The 23,039-nt window shown below is 39.5% G+C and overlaps 1 protein-coding gene across 1 annotated transcript in view; it reads left to right on the top strand.

Annotated features, from left to right (window-relative positions):
• Positions 1–3,382: 3,382 nt before the first annotated feature.
• LOC101857020 (ran GTPase-activating protein 1) overlaps positions 3,383–23,039 on the top strand; it is a 29,612-nt gene continuing 9,955 nt past the window's right edge. The window contains exons 1-10 of the mRNA XM_035969353.1: positions 3,383–3,639; positions 5,438–5,565; positions 6,099–6,158; positions 6,999–7,178; positions 8,096–8,323; positions 10,497–10,682; positions 11,858–11,957; positions 13,055–13,139; positions 14,332–14,407; positions 15,733–15,816. Of these exons, the coding sequence (XP_035825246.1) occupies positions 3,525–3,639; positions 5,438–5,565; positions 6,099–6,158; positions 6,999–7,178; positions 8,096–8,323; positions 10,497–10,682; positions 11,858–11,957; positions 13,055–13,139; positions 14,332–14,407; positions 15,733–15,816 (1,242 nt within the window). The 5' untranslated portion in view covers positions 3,383–3,524. The remainder of the gene's footprint in view (positions 3,640–5,437; positions 5,566–6,098; positions 6,159–6,998; positions 7,179–8,095; positions 8,324–10,496; positions 10,683–11,857; positions 11,958–13,054; positions 13,140–14,331; positions 14,408–15,732; positions 15,817–23,039) is intronic.

The following is a 23,039-nucleotide window of genomic DNA, read 5'->3' as shown; positions in this document are numbered from 1 at the left end:
CACACACACACACACACACACACACATACACACACAAACAAACACATATACATACACACACGCGCACACACACCACACACGCGCGCGCGCGCACACACATACGACAGAGTCAAAAACTATTATTAGCTTTTGCCGCTTTCCTACAGACGCAGCTAACCGCCGTTGGTAAATCAGACTCGTCTTACCGATCTTAACATCAATGACTCTCGAGATCTCTTCAAATTACATCTTTACGGGTGGATACGCCGTAGGCCACCGGCGTCTGTGATACTAAAACCATTATAACAGAAACCTATAGATTTTGGGGAGGCAGCTGTAATATCAAGCAGTGGCGAAGCGTCTATATAATCAAATAACCACTGCTTCCCTTCCTAATTTTGACACATTGTCGCAGTCAAATTCACCCATAGACGTAAACCTCATAAATTAAATGTAAAAAGACGTTCATAATCACCAATGAACTATAGACTATGCCTAACCTTCAAAACCGTTTCATTGCCACAGAATTAGCCTGTTCGTCCCTATCGGGCCACTCCATAAGCAGTCACAAGCTTTGATTAAGTAAGCTTAAAGTGAGGCTGGAAGAGCCTACCAATAGAGTTGAAGGGAACATGTGCATTGCAGTCAAAACTGTTTCATTGCCACATATACCCTGTTCACCCCTTTCGAACCACAGTTATAAGCATCCATACACGCTGATTATGTAAGCTAACTATTACACTGGTCGAATTTACCTCAGAGATGAGAGGGTAACTAACTTCTAATAATATCTTGACTGCTGCGAGTGCTAGTTTTTTTTTCCTCGACTTTTTAACGTCCTATAATCAGATCGTGGCCTTGATTAATGACTCCGGCTCCTGGCCGCGAAAAGATAGACAAGAACAGCCAAATGTGAAATAAAAATTAATAATTGACATGGTCTACCAAAGAGTTTATCATAGACTGTCTGGTATAACCTGCCATTGTAGTACTGACATCTCTGCTTCTTTCCTTGGTGTTCGTGTATTCAAATCTAAAGTTAAATTCAAGGTTAGTTAGAAAAAATATTTAATGAAATACTTTCCCGATTATTTGAGCGGTTGGTAAATTTTTACTTTTACACCCACACACAAATTTTAATACACTGATATTAAGGCTAAACCGCCATACTTTTTGCTGCAGAACACACGTGAGGCCACTAAAACCCTTGCAAATCAATTGTTCTTAGCGGTTGAATATGCATACAACATGAATTCAGGACTTGTTTTCATTCACAGAGTTTCCGCCTTCAGTAAGATTCCTGTGACTTGTGTGGTGTGTGTGATATCTCCAGGCACTATCTGGTCCCATCTCACTTTCATTACCCTGTCAAACAAGTCAGCCTTCGCCCCTGATACCAAGACTATTATACATGTAAAGAGAGAGAGAGAGAGAGAGAGAGAGAGAGAGAGAGAGAGAGAGAGAGAGAGAGAGAGAGAGAATGTGCACCTTTGTTGTTTTTGTATTGCCTGCAGTGCCGCTACTAGTTTTTGTTGTTGTTGTTGTTGTTGTTGTTGTTGTTGTTGTTGTTGTTAAGTTGTTGTTGTTAATTGTTGTTGTTGTTGCTGGTGCTGCTGCTGCTGTTTTTGGTATCGCCGTTGTCTTTTTTGTTGCAGCTTTTATCGCTGTTGTTGTTGTTGTTGTTGTTGTTGTTGTTTACTACCTGTATTGGTACATATTATTTGCTGCTCGAGTTATTTTGCTAACTTCTTCAAATAATAATATCTCCATCGAAATCCAGAGGGGAGCTGATATTGGGACTATTGGGAGCTGAAGCAAAAAAGCTTGTTGTTTATATCTTTGTGTCGAGTTCCATTCACAAGGTCAATTAAGCCTAGGTTATACGTTATACGTTGAATATTAGATAGATAGATAATATTATGCTATTCTTTTTATGCAAGTTGTGAGCCAACTTTGTTACCCGCGCTTTTTCAGGGGACGCAACCCGTAAACTAAAATACTTGTTGAAGTTATGTACTCTCAGGGACCAGGGTTGTTGGACGTTTGTTCAATAGTTGATCAGATTTGGCGGTAATCGCTCTCAGAGAAAAACACCAAGAAAACAAAAAGACTACATGTAATAAAAACCAGCCTCCCCTTACCCTCTTCTCGCAATCTCTCTTTTTATGTCTTTTTTTTTTTTACCATGAAGTTTAGAATAGTTTATTTCCTTAAAAAAGCAAAGAGCCAACTAAACATACTTGAATAATTATTATGTTCTGAGAGACGGAGTATTGTCTGCTAAAATGTATCATGTCAATGAAGTATTAACCAACTGTTGATATGTGAAAAGTATCTTAACACAAGAAACAAGCACAACTATAGATGAACATTTTGCTTGGTTTGACTAACATCTTTATTGACTTCTTGGTCTTAAATGCCGAGGTACTGGTACATAGATCTAGTACGTGTAGGTAGGCCTACACAGTATTTTGTTCTGTCGGTTTGTAGATTTGATCCTCCTCATTCGGTTACGTTTGAGACTAATTTCGAGTAACTCTTAAATTGGAAATGGTTTAAGAAACAGATTAATCAGTATATATATATATTAAAATAAGTGATACAATCTAATCTTTTGGCCAAAAAAATGAAAGATTCAAGCTGTTCACAGTCCTCAGATAACTGAATGAAAATTGATTCAATGTGCATCAGGATTCGCCAGAATAATCTGGAATCACTGTTTCCAATGAACATGTGAATCTGTGAATGACCAAGGCCACAAATATCGACACTTGTCGTTCAGAAAGTAGCATTTTCGATACTTTTTCGAGTTCGAGAAAAAACTTTGCAATTTTATATAGAGATCTAGAATCTATTTGTTCTCTTTTCTTAATACTGGAATTTGAAATGAAACAATAAACACACCCACAGTCTTACTGAGGGGTTCAAGCAGACCTTTGATAAACATGACATCTTCTGCGATCAAATGAGCCTCAATAATGTACATTTGTATATTTATTTATTTTAAAAAGGATAATCTTTTTATATATCTAACATACTCGGTTCACGTTTTCCCAAAATTTTCACCATAGAAATAACCATTGTGTTGATGTCTTCACTGAAGAGAAACACAATTTGTTTATTATTTTATCACACAGATATATTAGGAGTAAGTTTTTGTGGGGATATCAGGGGTAGTCCTCCACTTCTTTTCCAAACTTTATAGTTATTTTTTAAAATTTGTCTAGCTTTCCCAAATTAAGAACTGGTAGATCTAGTGCTATGTCGGATATTGTAAGCTAAGCAGAAAAAATATAACTGTGTGTATAAACTGAATGCATAATATTGTTCTTTCTCGATATATTGGAAGAGACTTGGTGATAAGCAAAGTAATATCGATACTACTACATTGGGTCTCATACGATTTCCAATTTTACAAATTTCGGAATTTTCGAGTCGAGGGCTGGTGAGCATTGAGCGTTGCCCTGCTCTTAAAACACTTTTTTTCATATCGTTTACAATATAATTTACGTCGTCTAAAGAGAGACAGACAATAAGAATTTCCAATGGCGTCTTTATCTGTGGATGATGTTGCTGATCAACTCGCTCAGACGAAGGTGGATTCTAAATTTGAATTGTCGTTCAAGGGGAAGGGTCTGAAATTGGACAAAGCTGAAGATGGTGAGTCGTTTTTTTCTCAACTCTTTAAACTTTAGGCCCAGGCAAGAGTCTAGATCTTCTAGATCTAGATCTAGATAGACTAGATAGATGCTAGATCTAGTCTAACTGAGTGAAACTATCGAGATGACGGGTTGGCTGGGAATTTGTCCAACGTTATTGGCCTCTAGCCCCCCCCCTCCCAAGTCTGTTTTTAGACTGCTAGAAATCTAGATCTAGATTAGGGGGGCAGAAGGAACCGTTGGCCAGCCAAGTTTCTGTACAAGTACAGTTTCCCATCTTTTGCTTATTGTTTGTGTGTGGATGGTTGGTGGGTGCTCTGGTGTGGTTTGCTCCTTCTACCCTATCAAACACCTAATCACCCCTCCTCCTTTTTAGAGTTTGTTAGCCTACTCTTTTAAAATCTTTAAATTAAATGAAGCTGCAGCGGGCACCTGCCTAGCACACCTCTGTGATTAGCCCAAATATAGATCTTGATGACATTTTTCCGCCATGTATTTTTGTCGTCTTCTGGGGCGTCCCTCACCAGTTAACTGGATCTCATCGTGGCGGGGCCCACTTTGCCGTTAGCGCGTGATGGGCTAGGTCACTAGGACACTAGGTTTCATTGCCGACTGCTTGGACTGTGTGTGCGAGCAGGCTTGTTTGTGTTTGTGTGTGCACGCATGTGTGTGTGTGTGTGTGTGTGCTCACGCTCTTGTGTGTGTGTGTGTGTGTGTGTGTGTGCAACTTTGAGGAAAGATAAATTTATGGAGCGAGAATTGCTGAGATTGTTTTTGAAAAAGCAATTTATAACATAAATTAAGCCCTAATAACCCCCCCCCCCAAAAAAAAAAAAACCCCAACAAAAAAACAAACACAGCGAGATCTAGTTAACAGTTATTGGCAAGGGAAACCCCAGTCTTGGGGGGAACCCCGGAATACGACAAAAATAGATTGTGGATTATACGTCATTGATCTACATTTGGGCCTATCACAGAGATGTGCTCGGTACTTGCTGCAGCTTCATGTCTTTAAATTTTACTTTTGGAACACCCCTTTGGCCACCTTATTATTGCTCTTTTACTAAAACAAAATTTTTTGGGGAGTTTTATTGATCTTTCTTTAGACACTTTAGTGTATTTCGTATAATCATTCTGTAAATTTTTACTTTCAGTCCTGTGCGCAGATGCACTGTTTTGGGGGTTAAGCTGCCTTATTTTTTGCAGCAGACCACACACGTGGCTGGCCACTAAAACTCTCGCAAATTGTCTTCCAAGAAAATATCAAGCCTAGTTTTGCAAAACACCAAATTATGGTAAAATACTGAGGGGTCATGCCCCCCCTTAGGTCAGGGGGCATGCCACCCGAAATCTGCATGTTGTTAGAATACACGTGAAATATTACCGCGGATTGGGCTAATATACAATTAAATATTATCATCATCATCCGGTGCCTCTCCGACTGGCGTGGGCGATCATAGACCTTCACACTAGGCTTTGTTGAAAAGGACTAACCCACAAGGCAGTGGGGGCAGGTGGCATGTTCGGGCGCCTCCCGCTCGCCTGACAGTCCCTTTGCTGAGCACATGAGGCATGTTATAGAGACAGGGTTGCCACCACCCTGTCCCACCTCGCTCTCCAAGACTCACCAGTTGGTCCGCGACTTGTTTTTTATTGGTTATTCGCAGCTACCCTACATAATGTAGGCCGTTCCACCATCCGCCACCTGTAGACGTGGTGGGTCGAGAATATTATAGTTTGTGTAAAAACATCTGTGCATCTCATGAACTAATAATTTGTGGTGAAACACTCTCTTTCAGCCAAGGACATTGTGGATACTATTGAGAAATGTGAGCACATGACAGCTCTGCGACTTGAGGGCAACACAGTTGGAGTGGACGCAGCTGAGGCTATAGCCAGAGCCATAGGAAAACATTCTGAATTTGAGGTTTCACATTTTTTTGTCACTTTTAATTTTAGGTCACCACTATTTTTTAACGTCATTTCCTGAGAAGTGTTCATAAATATGGGGTTGTGAAGACATTGATTTTGATGATTTGGCAGCAGACCAGTTTTTGAAGTTGTAGTAACCTAGAAGTTCGATAGTAGGTTAACTTAAAAGGAGAGGCTCTCTATGTAATGTGAAACTCTAGCAATAGCGTCTCATTTGACAGTGCAACTTTGATTAAGCGGAGGATTTTATAACACTGAAAATTTTGAGTTGTGTTTATGTAATGTTAGTATTGTTTTTTAAAATCCATGTAATGTAAGAGATTTATAATTCTCTTTCTTTTTTTTAGTAGCATTTTTTTCTTTCCTTTCCCTTTTTTATGGCTTGTTCCTTAACATGTTCCTTAACATGTACAGTATGACGTGAAGAGGCTAGCTGTGAGGTAATTTTGAGTACTTGCTCTGAAGTGCTATTCTATACACATCATTGAGAAAGCCCCATGTTAAGTAAGGATGTTTTCTTTATTTCAGAGAGCCCTATGGAGTGACATGTTCACTGGAAGGTTGAAAACAGAAATCCCTCATGCACTGGTATGTTTATATCTGATATAATTCAATTGACAAACAGTTTCTTTTTTGCTGTCATTTTCTTTTTATTTTGGAAAAGTTAAATGACAACAGTTGCAGGATCCTACGGTATAGTTGATATGAAATTCAACAGACAGAAAATATGATCTTAGATGGCTTGTCACTGGGGTTCCTTTGTGGGCTTGTTGTGTTTGCTCTGCATAAAAAACATGGGGCTGCACTGAACTGTGAAAGCCAACAGTTGAATATTCCTATTTGAATGAATTATTTTATGTCATTTGCAAATAACACTGTGCCTTTTTGTGGGAACACGAGCAAGTCTTTCTTGGACGTCAGTAAGGTCATTGCTTTTTTAATGCACAAAGTTGTCAGTTTTGGAGTTAATATTAGGTCAAGGTGATATTCTTGTATGTTTCACAACATGCGCTTGTCAATTTTTGGGCATGTTGGGGTTATTAGTATCATCTTACAGCTTGTTCATTTGTCTTGCTTTTGGCAAAAAAATTCTTCTCTCAGGAAATATGTGATTGAAGGAATGTGGGGGGCGCCTGTTTTCAGAGCTAAAAAAAGCGAGAAAATGGCTGTCTAAGTTTCGTGACATCCAAAAGTTTGAGAATTCTTGGAAACTGCAAATTTTTTTTTTTATACCTTAAATTGTTTTTCAGTATCATCCACACAAAAATGTGTTTTAAAATTATTCCTATAAGCGTTGAGTTAAGAAAGAAAAATTCGATAAAAATTGCCAGAAAAAATGCCATTTTCTTTCATTTCATTATTTTGACGAACACCCAATTTCACCATGATGCCTTACATATTTTTCTCATCCATTTTTTTTTCCTTCAGAAACACCTGGGAGTGTCCATCATGGGCGCCAACTGCAAACTGGTGGAGATCGACCTCAGTGACAACGCCTTCGGCCCGAACGGTGTGGTGGGTCTGGTGGATCTGCTCAAGAGCCCCAGCTGCTACTCCCTACAGGAGCTCAAGCTCAACAACAACGGTCTCGGTATCGGAGGAGGCAAGGTCAGGCTCGCCACTTTAGCCTTTAGTCCCTTCCCTGAGGTTCAAATGCTGAACTCTGCAGATTCTTTTGTCTCTCTCTGTGACAGTACAGCTATGCCAAGTTTTGTCTCAGTTTTAAAAAATCCATATGTCGTTTTGCTTTGTCGCTTATTTTTAAAAAGAGAAAAGGGAGGGTAGTAGTTGCTTCCCAAAATAGATGATTATTTGTGTGTGTGGGTGGGTGTGTATGAGAGTGTGTGTGTGTGTGTAGAGGGGGTTTCTGTGTGTAGCTACTTCCCAAAATAAATGATTGTGGGGTGTGTGTGTGTTTGTGGGTTTCTGTTTGTAGCTATTTCCTAAAAGAAATGATTGTGTGTGTGTCTCTGTGTGTGTGTGTGTGAGAGAGAGAGATTTTATGTATACAATATCAAATGCAACACCAGGGAACAGTGGCTGAATGGATGGGCAATGGGCAAAACTGGAAGAATTGTATTTGCACACATGACAGTCCCCAACTCTAAAGACGCAATAAATTCCCTGAGTAGAAGAGAACAAGTCACAATATTTCGCCTGCGAACACAACACATACCACTAAATTCCTACTTTAATAGGATCCGCAAGGATACCCCACCTGACTGCCCGTTGTGCGACTGCCAGGATGAAACAGTACCACACCACCTCTTTAACTGCCCAGCACTTTGTGACCTGCGTAGCACCTACCTACCTGCCTTCCCAGACATCGGAAACACTCTATACAGCAACAAAGCACAGCTGATTAAAACCTGTCAATTCTTTGCCATATCGACAGACCGAAGGGCTAGAACCCAAATGGCCGCTGGATCGGAAAAGTAAAGTAAAGTATGTATACAATGTATCTTCTACACCTTGCAAAATGGTATAATTTTGTCTTTTTTCATCTCTCTGTGTGTGCCCCACAGATGCTGGCTGAGTGTCTCACAGAGTGCCACAAGAGCAGTCTGGCTGCTGGACGGCCGCTGGCCTTGAAAGTCTTCATCTCCGGCCGAAACCGCCTGGAGAACGACGGAGCCAAGGCCTTGGCGGCTGCTTTCAAGGTAAATCTTTATTATGTTGGGAGAAACACTTCGGCCAATTTGCAGAGGTTCCCAGGGATGCCATTTTTCCGTTGTTTCCTTTTTTTCCCCAATGTTTTGGGCATCGTCCATTCTTAAATCCTTTTTTCGTTCGTCGGATCAGTTCTCCGTTAACCACGCAAAAATGATTGTGCGGGAAGCCGCTTTTCTGTTTTGTTGTGTGTAAGGATGGAGTGGCACAATTAAAGATCCCTAGTTTTAATCAACGAATGTACTCTCGCTGAATCAAATTGCGCATGATCAAGCGGATGTTTAGATCTGATTGAAATGTTAAGATGTTGAACTGATGTGATGTTGTTTTGTTGCATTTATTGCTTCGTCGCATGCTATATCTAGTCTTCAAAAAAGTTTTCAGTTATTTTTTTTTATAAGAGTCCAGTGGCATCCTTGGATTCAGAAGCTGAGTACCTTTGGACGTTTTTGCAACCTCCTACGACTTACGAGACTGTCTAAATGTTGTGTTTGATTTCTAGTTTTGTCTCAGTTTTTTTATGCCAATGTAATTTACTTTGTCACTTAGTTTCCATCGATCACATGCAGGCGTTTGGTGTGGTTTTGCTTTTTTTTTTCTATAGAACAGCTATTGTTGTCCTTACCTCCCTTCCTTCCATTCGTTGTATGTAACTACTCTCAAGTAGTTCTTCTTGTCTTTGGCACTGAAATGTCGTATTTGTGTTGCAAATTCATTAAAACTGTTACGAAAACTGAACTTAGTTACTTAGCTTTTTCCACCTCCAGCCTTCCCCATTAAACCATTTTAAAAAATGGGAAGGAAGCTGCTGGTTCCAGAGACGAATGTTTGTGTAAGTGTGTGTGAGAGATTTTCTTTAAAAATACATTTTATTTGTGAAGTGTGCATTTTGAAATAATATTGTAAATTATTCCTCGCCCACAACAGAAAAATGGGTCAGGATAAACAGTCTATTCAGTACTTTGGAGAATGGCTCACAGTTGAACAAGTGGGTGGTTGGCGGGTGCTCTGGTGTGGTGTGCTCCTTCTTTGCTACCAAACATCTATCGTTCTTATCTCCCCTCCTTCTTTTTTATGTTTGTTACTCTCTTCTAACACCTCTAATCTTCTGGCGCTTGTATGACCTTATTCAGTTGCGATCGCCGTAAAACCTCTGCTAAAATAACAGTTGCGCGAAAGGTGAGCGGTAGTGTTTTAGTAGAAAATTGGGTCATTTACATTTAAGTTGGTGATTCTGAAGTCTGAGGAAGTTAACTCTCAGATCAAACAGGGGAAAGGCAGATGATGGTGTTCTTCTCTTATTTGGTCTTTCAGTTCTGTGACCGGGCACGAGTGATCGCATTGTGAACAGAAAACGGATCAGGAAATAAGTCATATTTTGGGTATTTTTCAAAATATGTGAAGAACGGCATTAGGCTTTCATGTCTGTAGTCATGTTCTATTTTCACTGGTGTGGGTTGTTGGCGGGTGCTCTGGTGTGGTTTGCTTCTTCTTTCCTATCAAACATTTATCGTCCTTATCTCCCCTTCTTCTTTTTTATGTTTGTTACACTCTTGTAACACCTCTAATCTTCTGGCGTTCATATGACCTTATGCTGTTGCAAGCGCCGTAAAACCTCTACTAAAACAAACAACAAACAAACCAAGCGAGCTGCAATGCTGTGAAGTAATGTGATAATAACAAATATATGAGATCTGTGGCTCATATGACCATATCAGTTGCGAGTGCTTTTAAACTCTCACCAAACTGAAATGAAGTTTAGTTCTGTTAGACTGTTAGAGGGGGGTGGTTAGTGGGTGCCCTGTTGTGGTTTGCCTCTTCTTTCCTTTCAAACATCTATCCTCCTTATCTCTCTTCTTTCTATTTTGTTTGTTTCTCTCTTGTAATGCCTCTAATCTTTGACACTTATGTATTAAAACCTTTTGTGTTGCAAGTGCCATAAAATTCTTACTTTAAAAAAACTGCTAGAATGTCATAGTTTGCTGTTTTGTGTCATGGTTTGCTGTTTGTGTCATAGTTTGCTGTTTTGTGTCATGGTTTGCTGTTTGTGTCATAGTTTGCTGTTTTGTGTCATGGTTTGCTGTTTGTGTCATAGTTTGCTGTTTTGTGTCATGGTTTGCGGGTGCTTTGGCGTGGTTTGGTCCTTCTTTCCTATTAAACAACTATCGTTCTGATCTCTCCTACTTCTTTTCTGTGTTTGTTACTGTCTTGTAACACCTCTAATCTTCGGCACTTATGTGACCTTATTGTGTTGCGAGTGCCGTAAAACTCTTACTAAAACTGTTTGCTGTTTTGTGTCATAATGTGCCATTTTGTGTCGTCCCCCAGGCCCTCCCAAAGCTTACACAGCTGGAGATCATCAATTTTGGAGACTGTCTGGTGAGAACTGACGGAGCCAGGGCTATTGCCAACGTGCTGAATCAAGGACACAAGCAACTAAAGGTAGGGGCTCTTGTTGCCTAGAGGTTAAGGTGTTGACCTCTCATTCAAAGGTCCCGGGTTCGAATCCGGGTGGAGACCGAAAAATTTTCTTCTCTAAAATTGTCTCCTTTCACCTCCTTTCCTGCTCTCTAGCAATGTTCTTTTGTCTGCTTTCGTTTCCACTTTCTTTCCCCACCCCCTCACCCCCTTTGCCCTCTCCTCTGGGCTCCTGACTCTTTCTGCAGCCTTTTTACTGCTACTCCTTGGCTCCTCCTTACTGCTGTCTTTCTGCCACACCCTGATCTTCTGGTAGAAAAGATCTGCACCTAGCCGTCTCGGACAAGGGCGAAAAATCTCGGAGGGCCCGTGTGACAGTTGCGCACGTTAAAGATCCCTTGGTGGTCTAAAATCGATAAGAGTAGGCTTCGGCCGCCACCCGGGAAAAATTCAAAATTTCCTACCAACTGAAAATATTAGGTGTGTCCCGCTCGCTCATATGACCTTATGCAGTTGCGAGTGCCGTAAAACACTTACCAAAAAAACCCAAAAACTAAAGGTAACCTGATGGGCACATTTTAGGGGTGTGTGTGTATGCGTGTGTGTGTGAGGGCATGATCGTTGTTTTCTGTCATTGGAAAATTTTAAAGATATTTTTTTTCTGAACTGCCAAAATGTTTCATGTACTTTCACGAGAAAAAAATCTGAAAATAAAAGCAACTAATGCTTTTGTTGAAAAAATGATGGAAGGTCAGAAACTGGGATTTGAATTAAAAAGTTGTTTGCTGTTCTTGTATTTCTTAATGTCCCTGAAGTAGGCTTCATGTGTACAAAGAAGGTGGGTATCCTTAAGGAATATGGCCTGTGTTTTGTATCTTGTTCTTTTATCTCATCCTCCTTTTTCACTCCCTTACTCATTCTTTGTGGATGCCTTATTTCTCTCTCAATTAAGTTTTTTTAGTCTATTGTTAGTGTTTATTTTTTCTTCATTTACTTTTTAAAAATAGCCTACAGTCAAACTTGCTCTAAAGGCCACCTGTACAAACTGTCACTTCCCATTTCACCCTTTACGTTTTTCTTTTTGGTTATATTATATCCGATTTGTCCAAGACATCCATCCGTCTAAGATAAATACTTTTCTGTTTACTCAGCTGTCTTGAACAGTTTTGAATGTAACTTTTATTTTTTTTAAATTTCAGGAGCTGATATTGAGTGGCAATGAGATTACAAAGCCTGGTGCTCTTGATGTTGTGGAAAGTCTAGAGGGGAAGAGCTCCTTGATAAACGTCGACCTGAATGGTGAGCATGGTGGGGTTTGAGGTCAGGCTTTGGAGCCAGAGCACTAAACAAAATGGTGCCCATGTGTTGTTGTCTATTTCGGTATTGTATCGTTTGGTTTTGACACCTGTTTTGACAATCTGGTTCCAATCTTGTTCTTTCTCCAAGTGATGTTGAGATTTTTGTAATGTACTGTATTTTACCATGTCCTTGGCTCTAGGGGGGGGGGGGCGTGGATGTAAGGGGTTTTCCCTTTGAGCCAGGTGGATGGAAAGTGTTAATAATTAATTGAACAGTTTTATGAGAAAATGCGACAAATTCCATTTTCAAAGTATGGCCCAAACTAGTACCGTGCTATCTAGAAAGGTGAGACACATTCTAGAGTTAACTTTTTTCTCTACAAAATGGAATTTTTGCTCTTTAAAGAACTGCGGAAAGTAATCCTTTTTTCAAAATGTGACAAAGACATTATACATTTTTTTTGACAAGCCGCAACACATCCTCTACAAGTGAATCAAGTTCTTTCCTTTAGTCACGTGATTTCTCTTGTGATCAACGAAAGTCTGTGGGCAGTTCTTTCCCTTCCTTATAGTGTTAAAATGGATACTTGTTTTGTCAAAAATTTTTGAAGATCTCATCAATTTGAAGGATAAAAGTCCAACAGAGATTTTATCAATAGGTGAATGTCTATTAAGCCTTCCATTATGTATACTCTAAATGAAACCAAAGCTGCTTTTAAGATTATTCAGTATATTGGTCAAGAACAGAAATCTTGTTTTCTCAAAACCTGCAAAAAGGATATGTTGTGGTTTGTTGCGAAAAGGTTCAGTTGTACCTGCACTATGTATCTTTTCTTGCTTTCTTCATTTTGAATTTGAATTATTTTGGCGAAATATTTTTCAAGCACATGTAACAAATACCACTGATTTATTAAGATACTGCAGTAAAAATGTTTTTCAAAATTTTTGTGCTTAATACATCTGAACAGTTTGCCTACAAAATACAGTATCACGTAACAGAAAAGTCAGTCCAAAAAAAAAAAAGTGAAAAGGAACAAGAAGTTGTCTGGTAGTTTGCTGTCAATGTTCCTCCATGTATGCTGCCTGTCTTTGTTTCAGCCAACAGTCTGGGTGAGGAGGGCTGTGAGGAGGTGCGGGTCACCATGGACGCTCTCGGTTTGAACGATGCTCTGGCCTCTCTCAGGTCAGTGTTCTTCTCTTTGATCCATTGAGTGGGTGGTTGGCGGGTTCTCTAGCGTGGTTTGCTCCTTCTTTCCTATCAAACATCTTTCGTCCTTATCTCTCCTCCTTCTTTCCTTTGTGTGTTACTCTATAGTAACACCTCTAATCTTTTGCGCTTATACAACCTCTTTATTCAGTTGCTCTAGTGTGACTTGCTCTTTCTTTCCAACATCTATCGTCCTTATCTCTCCTTCTTTTGTTTGTATGTTACCCTCTAGTAATACCTTTATTTTGTGCTTTTGCGACATATTTCGCAATAATACTGAAGATTATTTTTATAGTAGCGTCTACTTCTGTATATACGCAGCTGTAGGTGTTTTACATAAATGCAAGAGTGCAAAACTATAACTGAAAAAATAAGTGTTGCAGGTGCAGTAAATCTCTAACCAACCATTTCTGTGAACTGAAAATGTCTAATTTTTTTAATTAAAAAAAAAAAATACTTTATGTGATTTTGTTGAAGCTATCAGTGCAGTTGAAACAATGAGATCGGGACTGTGCTTGCTCTGCTACCGGATTAAAACAGATTTTGGGAACTCTGGTATCGGGTGTTGTTTGTTTGACAAGCTGCCAGAAATTTCAGCCGCAAGGTTTTCAGATTTAAACTTGATTTATTTTTTACTGAGGTGTTATTGAAATACTGAGGTGTTATTAGAAATAACCAAATCCTGTAGTTTGTTGTCGTCTAGCTATACGGGAGCTTTCTTTCTCCTCTTTTCTCTACTCTTACCTCGTGGTCGTGCTCCTCCTTCACATTGACCTTTTTGTGTTTGGTACAGTATTGAACCACCACAGGTGAATAGAAACAGACATCTATCTTCCTTATCTCCCCTTCTTCTTTTTTATGTTTGTTACTGAGACTATTGTAACACCTCTAATCTTCTGGCGCTCATATGACCTAATGCAGTTGCGAGTGCCGTAAAACCTCTACTAAAACTTTTTTAAAATGGAAACAGAGAAGTCGATGTGAGATTCCTCTCTGAAAGTTTTTTCGGGTTATTTGTAGCCTTTGTTTTGTTTTGTTTGTGTGATCACTGTATAAGATTTCTTGTCTTGTTGATTTGTTTGTGTGATGGCTGTATATGATTTGTTGTCTTGCCGTTTTGTTTGTGTGATCACTGTATAAGATTTCTTGTCTTGCTTTTTCTCTGCAGTGATGATGAGGGATCAGATGAAGACGACGAAGAGGAAGAGGAAGATGATGGAGATGATGACTATGGAGAAGATGAGGTTCGTGAATGTTTCTTTTTTGTATAGCTTGTTGATCACTTTTGTCTATCTGCTTTAAAAAGTTAAAACTCGTTTATTACTTTGCCAACGCTCACTTTACTTTGCATAGCTCTCCTGTAGGCCATCGTTTTGTTTTCCTATGGTCAGTTACGTTAAATCTATTCTGTTACACTGCTCTCCTGAATTGTAAGGACTTTAGCTGACATGCGTGTTGATGTGGTCCTTTCCATGATGTATGGAGGTACTTTTGAGAAATTCTCACCTCACAATTAGGAAGAAATAATTCTGATATGTAAGGAAGAAGTACATTTAATTGAATTTGTTGCGGATTATTTGCTGTTCAGACCATTTTACTGAAATATTGATGAGCTAGAAGACATAGGCCAATATATTTATTGGTGGTTCTTTTTACTGAAATGTTCGGGAGTTCCGTACTATTTGGGATATCATTCTGGATTGGTCTCAACAGGCAGGGTCAAAGCAGCCAATTGACCAGAATGATGTAAATTTATGTTGATTGGGTTATAAAATATTTATCACCAGTCAAAGTTTTGTCAATATTGTTCCATGAGTGCAAACCACCAATTTCTATACACACCTGTGTATGGCTTCCCAATGACACTATTTGGGAGTTGTCAGTCCCCTTACAGATCCCCTTACAGATCAGCCAAGTGCACAGATAAAATCTGAGGCCTCCCATATTTTCTTTTGCCAGCTGAAGAACCCAGACTGGATTTGCATGAAATCAGACTTTAAAAAAAAATTTCTGTTTCCATTGGTCGTAAGCAACTTGCCGCAAATTACGTGAAAATGCACATGTGTATTTACAATATTGCATGATTTGTGGTAAATGATGCGAGAATACACATTTTATATGCATTATATTTGCGATATACACCTTTTATTTGCCACGGTTAACTGGTCACATAATCTTAATCTACTAGTACATGTATTATGGAGACTCCATTTTTTCCCCCCGCCAACTGTGATTTTTAAGAAAGATTCTGAGAAAAACTTATTTTTTGGTCATGGAATGGTTGGCAGGTCAGGTTTTAGTGTATGAGCAAGTGGCACCTCACCAGCTTGCCAGTAAAGCTTATTACAAAAGAATATCAGGGTACAGGGCAAGAGGAAGACCAAGGAGGACCTGAATCGAGGGTGGGAAGGATACCTTGAAAACACACAACATCCCGCCCATCCAGCTTGCCAGAGACAGAAAGCTCTTTCTCCCCTCGACGCCCCAGAGGTACAAGAGGAAAGATAAAGTAGAGTAAGAAAAGGTAGTGGAACAGGTAGTTGATTTTGATGTTTTCTCGCCTGCCCAGGAGCCCGAGGAGGAGAGAGACGGGGACATCAGCTCTGACCCCAAGCTCCAGGTGCAGGGATCGGCGCTAACTCCCAACAAACCGGTGAGTCCCTCACCCTTGTGCGTGTGTGGATCTGTTTGTAGCGTAGAGATCTTTCTGTGATGCTGGTTGTGACAAAACAATGTTTGTCAGCCAAATGTTCAGTCGGACTAAAGCCAACATTTTGAACTTTAAAATTTGCAGTTTCTAAATCTACATTTGTTGCATTTGTTCAAGAAATATTATTGTCAAAATTCAAATTGTAAATGGTGAAAAAAAATGGACAAAAAGACAGACAAGGGTGGGCGGTTGGCGGGTGCTCTGGTGTGGTTTGCTCCTTCTTTCCTAACAAACATCTATCGTCCTTGTCTCCCCTTCTTCTTTTTTATGTTTGTTACTCTCTTGAACACCTCTAATCTTCTGGGGCTCATATGACCTTATGCAGTTGTGAGCGCCGTAAAGCCTCCACTTTAAACTAAAAAGACAAGAGTAGGTACAATTCTTAAAAGAATGAAACAGTTTTTTATTTCTTCCGAAAAATTTTGCTTTTTGGTCGTAGGGTATTTGAACAGCTTGCCAACGAAATGGTTTTTGGGCAGGTGGCACCATGATGTCAGTTTGCGTTTACAACATTGCCGTAAGATGACAAAACGCCCTTTTTAAAAAATTCTGGCACCAGATTCTTTTATGTGCTAAATCGAGAGCCTGATCAGTCCTACTTATGTGAAAAATAAAAGTGAAACTGTGACTAGTTTTTGAATGAATTAAAATTCAAATTTTAGAAGAAAGTTATTTTTAAATGATTACGATGATGAAAAATCTCTTTGTCTCGAAACTGCTGGGAATGAAAAAAAAAAGGTGTTTTGTCAGCTGACGGCAGAACAGGAGAGTTCGTTAATGGTTAATTTTCCTGGCAACCATTACATTACATAAGATAAGATAAGATAAGATAAGATACATCTTTATTGTCCAGATCCTGGCACATTGGTTTGGTGTTCCACCACGAGTACAGGCACACACACGCACACACACATACACACACATACACACACACACACACACACACACACACACACACACACACACACAAACACACACACACGTGCACGCACATGCACACACAAGTAGGCTTACAATCACATACATAATATAAATGAGCAGCAATATAAACGATAATAATCGTAAGCTAGATACACACTCAATGTTATTTTGATGCATGCTCTAAGGTCGTAAGTACACTAAACAAGATGGTTAAGATGGAAGCATTTTGATAGATGATGGTAAAAATGACCTTCTGTATCTTTCTTTGTTACAGATCAGAAGCATGGGTCTTTTACTTCTGACATAAAGTGACTTGCGATACGAAGTAACCTGCATCTAGAAAAGCTTTCTTAGAACTGTTTGTAGATTCGTGTACTCTTTTTTCCTGCGTACATTTTCGCGCCAGGTTGTAATTTTTAAAAACTCTGCCGCTGCACACGTTAGTTCGACGAGCTAGTGAGGAAAGTCTGTTTTATTGCGCAATCTTCGTCTGTTTTATTGCGCATCTTCGTCTTCTTGCTGGGATGCTTTTCCCTAGTTTTTCCTGTCAGGTTGAGTCAAAGAAGCCTTCCTCCTGAATGATATAAATCTGGTCAACAGGGATGTAAAACACTAATGACCAATCTACAAATAATAATCATGATCTTGTTTCTGGAAACCTTTTTGTGTATGCCTGGATTTCTTGTCTTGCTTGGGTGGCTGGAGAATGTTCTCGACAGGTGCTTTCAAAGGCTCTGTGACTTATTTTTGTGGAAGTGAGTGGTTGGCAGGTGGTCTGATGTGGTTTCCTCCTCCTTTCCTATCACTCAAACATCTACCATCCTTTTCTTTGTATGTAACGCTCTTTAGTAACACCTCTAATCTTCGGGCACTTACTTAGACAGTGGGTGGTTGGCGGGTGCTCTGGTGTGGTTTGCTCCTTCTTTCCTATAAAAAATCTATCGTCTATCTCCCCTCCTTCTTTTTTGCGTTTGTTACTCTCTTGTAACACCTCTAATCTTCTGGCGCTCATATGACCCTATGCAGTTGCGAGTGCCGTAAAACACTTACTAAAACTAAACTTACTTAGATGACTTATTTCTGTTGCAAGTGTCTCACAACGTTTACCAAAACTGAACTCAGAATGTCCCTATTTTGTCCTGGACGTTTTCTGTCTTAGAAGTGAAGATACAATTTAGTTTGGCAGAGAAATGTTTGAGGGCTGTAAATTATTGGAATTTTATGTCCTGAATAGTTTGTAGCTTTTAGTTCTTTTTTTTTGTGTTGTTTTATTTTTTTGTGTACCTTCGCTATAAAAAATAGGAAAAACATTGCTTTTAAAGGGGCTTGCTGAAACTGTTTTCCCTGTTAGGCTCAAGTGAAAGAGTTTTATAGTTTTGGAAAAACGTGTCTTACTGGTTCGTTCGTTGGATAAATGAGAACTTGTTATTTTAGCAGATCAATTTTTACCATGATCTGATGTGGGTATCATCTTCAGTGGAAGTCAATCATCCGCTTTGTTTTCCTCAAATGTGTTAAGCTTTGATTTGTTTGTAGCCTGTTTTCTTTTCTTTTTTGTTGTTGTTGTTTGTATAGCTTACTTATGGTTATGAATAGTTCGTAGAAAGAGCTGGGCATAGGCCCATCTCCCTTGAGTTGAGCTTGTTCATTGTTGTGTCCTCTGGATTCATGTGTTGCTCACTCTTTTCCACTAAGAAAGAGCTCAATTTCGTAACAATAATTCAAAGGACATGAGCACCATACAGTTCCGATAGCGATCCTTTCTCTCCATCTCTCTTTCTCTCGAATTCTCTTTTAATGCTCCTAGCGTTTGCAAAAAGAAAAAGGATTTCGACCTGTGTTTTTCATGTTTCAAAGCTTGTTTGTAGTATTACATATTTACTCAGTGTTCATGAGGTGGATAATAAAAAAAAGAAGGAAATAATCATATATTAATATTAATAGAAATAATAACAACGATAATAGTAATAATAATAATGATAATAATATTAATTACATTTATATAGCGCATATCCATGCCCAACAGTACGCTCTACACGCTTAACAACAATCAATAATTATACAGGTGTACTTTCCTGATCTAGTAACTTGAAAATCGTAAAACTGTGGTACTGCTGGGTTCCTGCTTCATTTTATTATGTAGATTTTTGGTGATAATTGAGAGGTGGCATTCATTATTTGAAAAAATAAATCCATAAATTTATATACTGGGGTTGTGGAAGATGTCGTGTCAGTCTTTATCGTGTGTCATAATTCACTTTGGCGGTGCAGGTGCTTGGAGGGTACTCCTCATAGGTTCTATTTTTTTTCTTTCCTGTTGTTTTAAAACATTTTTCTTTCTTTTTCCATGCATCAAATGGCTGTTATTGTTGCGATATGTGACTGATCAAACAAAGAAGCTTTGGGTGGTTGAAACACATTGGGATGATTAAAACTAGTGCATCCTAGTGGCGTCGGTGGCCTAGTGGTTAGGCTCTCGGACTCGCAACCGTAAGGTCGTGGGTTCGAATCCCGTCAGGGGCCCGACGTGTCCTTGGGAAAGGCACTTTACACGAATTTTCCTCACTTCACCCAGGTGGGAATGGGTACCCGGCTATAGACAGCGAAAGATCTTGTCAGTTTGTTAGTGTTTGAGCGCTTAATCAGCTGCTTGCACTGTATGCTTCCCGGGAAGCTGAGAATGTTTCGGAGAGTTCTATGGTCTGCTGGGGTAATGATATAGTGTAAAGCGCATAGAGCCTGCTGTTTGAGCGGGGATATGCGCCATACAAATGCTATTTATTATTTATTATTATTATCCTGAGTTAGATCTTTCGAGGGCGGTAAGTGGGTGATAAGATAATCGCCATGATGTGCATCTTTAGAAGATAATTGCAGGGATCCCGTTTTTCCCCCGTAATTTTGGGCATCGTCTGTTCTTAAAATCAATTTTACGTGCATCGGCACGAGGACCCATAGTTTTAATCAGAAGAAGTACACTGTTGAACTGATACGATGTTGTTTTGTTGCATTTGTTGCTTCGGCACGTGCAAAATCTATTCTCGTAAACATTTTCAGTTGTTTTTTAAAAAGTCCAGTGGCATCCCTGTAATTGGGTAGTAAGATAATTTGGGATGTATGGCTTTAGGGAAAGGGAGCACATGTCTAATTATCCTCCCCCCTCCCCCCCCTCCCTGTGCTGACGCTCGTTCCATTGCGCCCCGGCCTAAAGAGTCGAGCAATCCGTTGTAGGACACCCCGATCTTTGCCTTTAGTGTTAATCAAGACAGACTGAAATCTAATAGTCTTTTTTTTTTCTTTTGTTCTGTTCTCTCCAGGAGTCGTCTCCTGATGATCTTTCGGCACAAATGGACAAGCTCAATCTGTCTTGATGACGGCATGGGGAGAATTAGGCGTCTGACACCTGTTGTCGGAGGAGGCTTACCTCCCCTTGCTGTTGTTGCTCTCCACTTTGTCTTGTGATAATAAAGGACGGGGTCCCATGCGTCTCATTGTTTGTGACATAATGATGGAAGAAATACTCAGTGGATTTTTATCTCATCTTTTTTTCAAATGATCGTCAAGTCGTGTAAGATGATTTTTGTTCAGTTAGATGTTTTTAAACTGCGAAAGTTGGTCAGTGTCAGGACGAAAACCTCGTCAGTCAGGGACTGTAACTGTGTAGAGAATTAACAATCTTTAGCGGTAAGGGAAAAAAAGTCTCTTGACATCAAAGTCGCGTACGGCGTATAATTTTTTATTGACATGTATATTTTTTAGAAGCTTTTCTACACTTTTTGGGGTCGCATTTATAAATAACCTCCCGGGAATCACGCCCTTTTGTTTTGCCATAAAAATTCTTGTCGTTGTTGCTATTGAGGGACAAAGTTTACCCACTTTGCCATGTATACTTTTACACTGCAATCAGTCCATGCAATAATCCAAGTGGAGAATGTCGAGCAGTGGCTGCGTTCGTGTCAGCAGGGTTTAATAATGTCCCTTTGCCATCGGGTGTTGACTGTATATGTGTTGCGACACACTTGACACGTGTTGTTTGATATGGGTTGTCACACAGTTGAGAGTCACCTGTTGTGTGTTTTACCGTGTTACTGTATGACACACCCTCGTCCTTGTGTGCACTTGTGGTGACCAAACGTACTGATGTTGTCGTGGGGGGTGGGGGGGCATTTGCAGGTTTGTTGTACTGTATTGAAGTAATTTTTTTTTTTTGGGGGGGGGGGCATGCTGGTGTGTAGTACAGTATTGAAGTAATTGGGGGGGCATTTGCAGGTGATTAGTACTGTATTGAAGTAATTTTGTTTTGGGGGGGAGGGGGGGCGGCATTTGCAGGTATTTAGTATTGTATTGAAGTAATTATGTTGTGTGTTGTGGTGTGTCCTTCTAGGAAGTTGGGTTGTTTTTTTTGTTTGTTTTTTTATTTCATTGGCAGCTGTACTGAATTATGAATTGTTTCGACAACCGCAATGTGCCTCTTGTAGCTGGAATTTTTATCAGTGAAGGTTGAGGTTGGTTTTTGAAAGGAAAGGCAAAGAAGGATTTGGTTTTTTTGTTTTTCTCGATAAGTTTAATGAAGTTTGATATGTGTGCTTGAAGAAGTTTTAAAATTTTCTTTTAGTCCTGTGTTGTGTCCCCTCTATTTTTAAGACATCTAGTGTTGTCATTGAGTGTAAAAAGTGTGTTTGCTGTAATGTGTATTGAACTAAAAGTAAGAGAGTTTTAGTTAGGGCTGGGCGGCTAGGTTCCCGATTAATGAAAGCTAGGAGGAATCGTAGGAATCGACTCCGAACCCAATTACTTACTTTCTAATAAAGTGATTTCTTTCGGTGGTTATCTGGTTGGCTCCGAACATCTTCAGGATTTAGGACAACCTTGATTTCGGAACACTACGAAGCATCAACTTTAATTTTTCAAAACAATTTCTTTTTTTAAAGAAGATGACTTTTATGATTGAATGGACTGGTAACCGTTGGTTTACATAAAAAGGAGTCGGAACTTTTCTTCCCTGGCATTAATAGTGGGGATCGGTTCCGGAATCGAGTCTTCGCCCAGCTCTAGTTTTAGTTCTCTTATATGAGTCAAAACAAAAGATTCAACAATGTTTGCTGCCATCCGTAAAAGATTATGTGTTTTATGCTGGGTGGTTGGTTTTCTCTTTCAGTCATATCAAACATCTATTGCCCTACTCTGTTTTTTTTTTGGGTTTTTTTCTGATGAAGAGCATCTTCAACTTTGTTTCATTGGAATTGGAAAGTTCAAAAGACAAATGCTCTCATGGCCTAGAGGTTAAGGTGGTTGCCTCTCATCCATAGGTCCCGGGTTCAAATCTGGGTAGCGACGGAAAAATTTTCTTCTGTCAAATTGTCGAAAAATCTCTGAGGTCCCGGGTGCATGTTGCACAGGTTAAAGATCCCTTGATGGTCTAAAATTGATAAGAGTAGGCTTCGTCCGCCACCCGAGCAAAATTCAAAATTTCCTATTAACTGAATAATGTTTGATGTGTCCCGTGCGCTCATATGACCTTGGCCTATGCAGTTGCGAGCGCAGTAAAACACTTAACTAAAAACAAGACAAATGTCGTTTTCCATGGTCAGTTTCTTTAGATTTATTCCCTTACACACCACTCTCCTGAAATGTAAGGACCTTTGCTGAAGTATGTGTTGACATTTCGTATTCCACGATGTATGGAGATATTTATGAGAAATCGCCCCAAATAGGAAGAAATATTTTTGTGAGATGTGTGGATCAGGAGTACATTTAATAAGAATATTTACGAGTGATTTGCCGTGATTTTCCTTTGTCCATTTTAAAATTTATTAAAATATTGATGATGAGTAGTTTGGCAATATATTTATGACAGTGGGTCTGTCTACTGAAATGTTCCCAAGTCCCCTACTAGTTAGAAGGACTGTATATCTTGTTAGTTCTGTCCGTCTGTTTCTTCTTTTGTTCTCTGCTGTGTGTAGCTTGAACAATGTGCTGTGCATACTAAAAATTTGCAGAGTGGTTATGTTCTTCTGCTTTCAGTCTCAAATTGAAACAGTTTAGTGTCTGAGAGTGTCTTGTTTTACTCTTTAGTTGTGAGAGTGCTATCTAAATTTTTACTTGTTCCGCCAATGATTCTGTGGGACCAGGGTGAAGTGGATTGAAGGTTGTTGAAGGGTGCGACTGTGAGATTGTATGTCTGGAGTATTTCTGTTTTCCCTGTCTCTCTGCCTTCCGTTTTTCCAAACACTAAATGACACCCC

The sequence above is a fragment of the Aplysia californica genome, unplaced genomic scaffold (assembly GCF_000002075.1).
Source record: "Aplysia californica isolate F4 #8 unplaced genomic scaffold, AplCal3.0 scaffold00140, whole genome shotgun sequence".
NCBI classification, from domain to species: domain Eukaryota; kingdom Metazoa; phylum Mollusca; class Gastropoda; order Aplysiida; family Aplysiidae; genus Aplysia; species Aplysia californica.
This window is presented reverse-complemented; position numbering and strand designations above follow the sequence as displayed.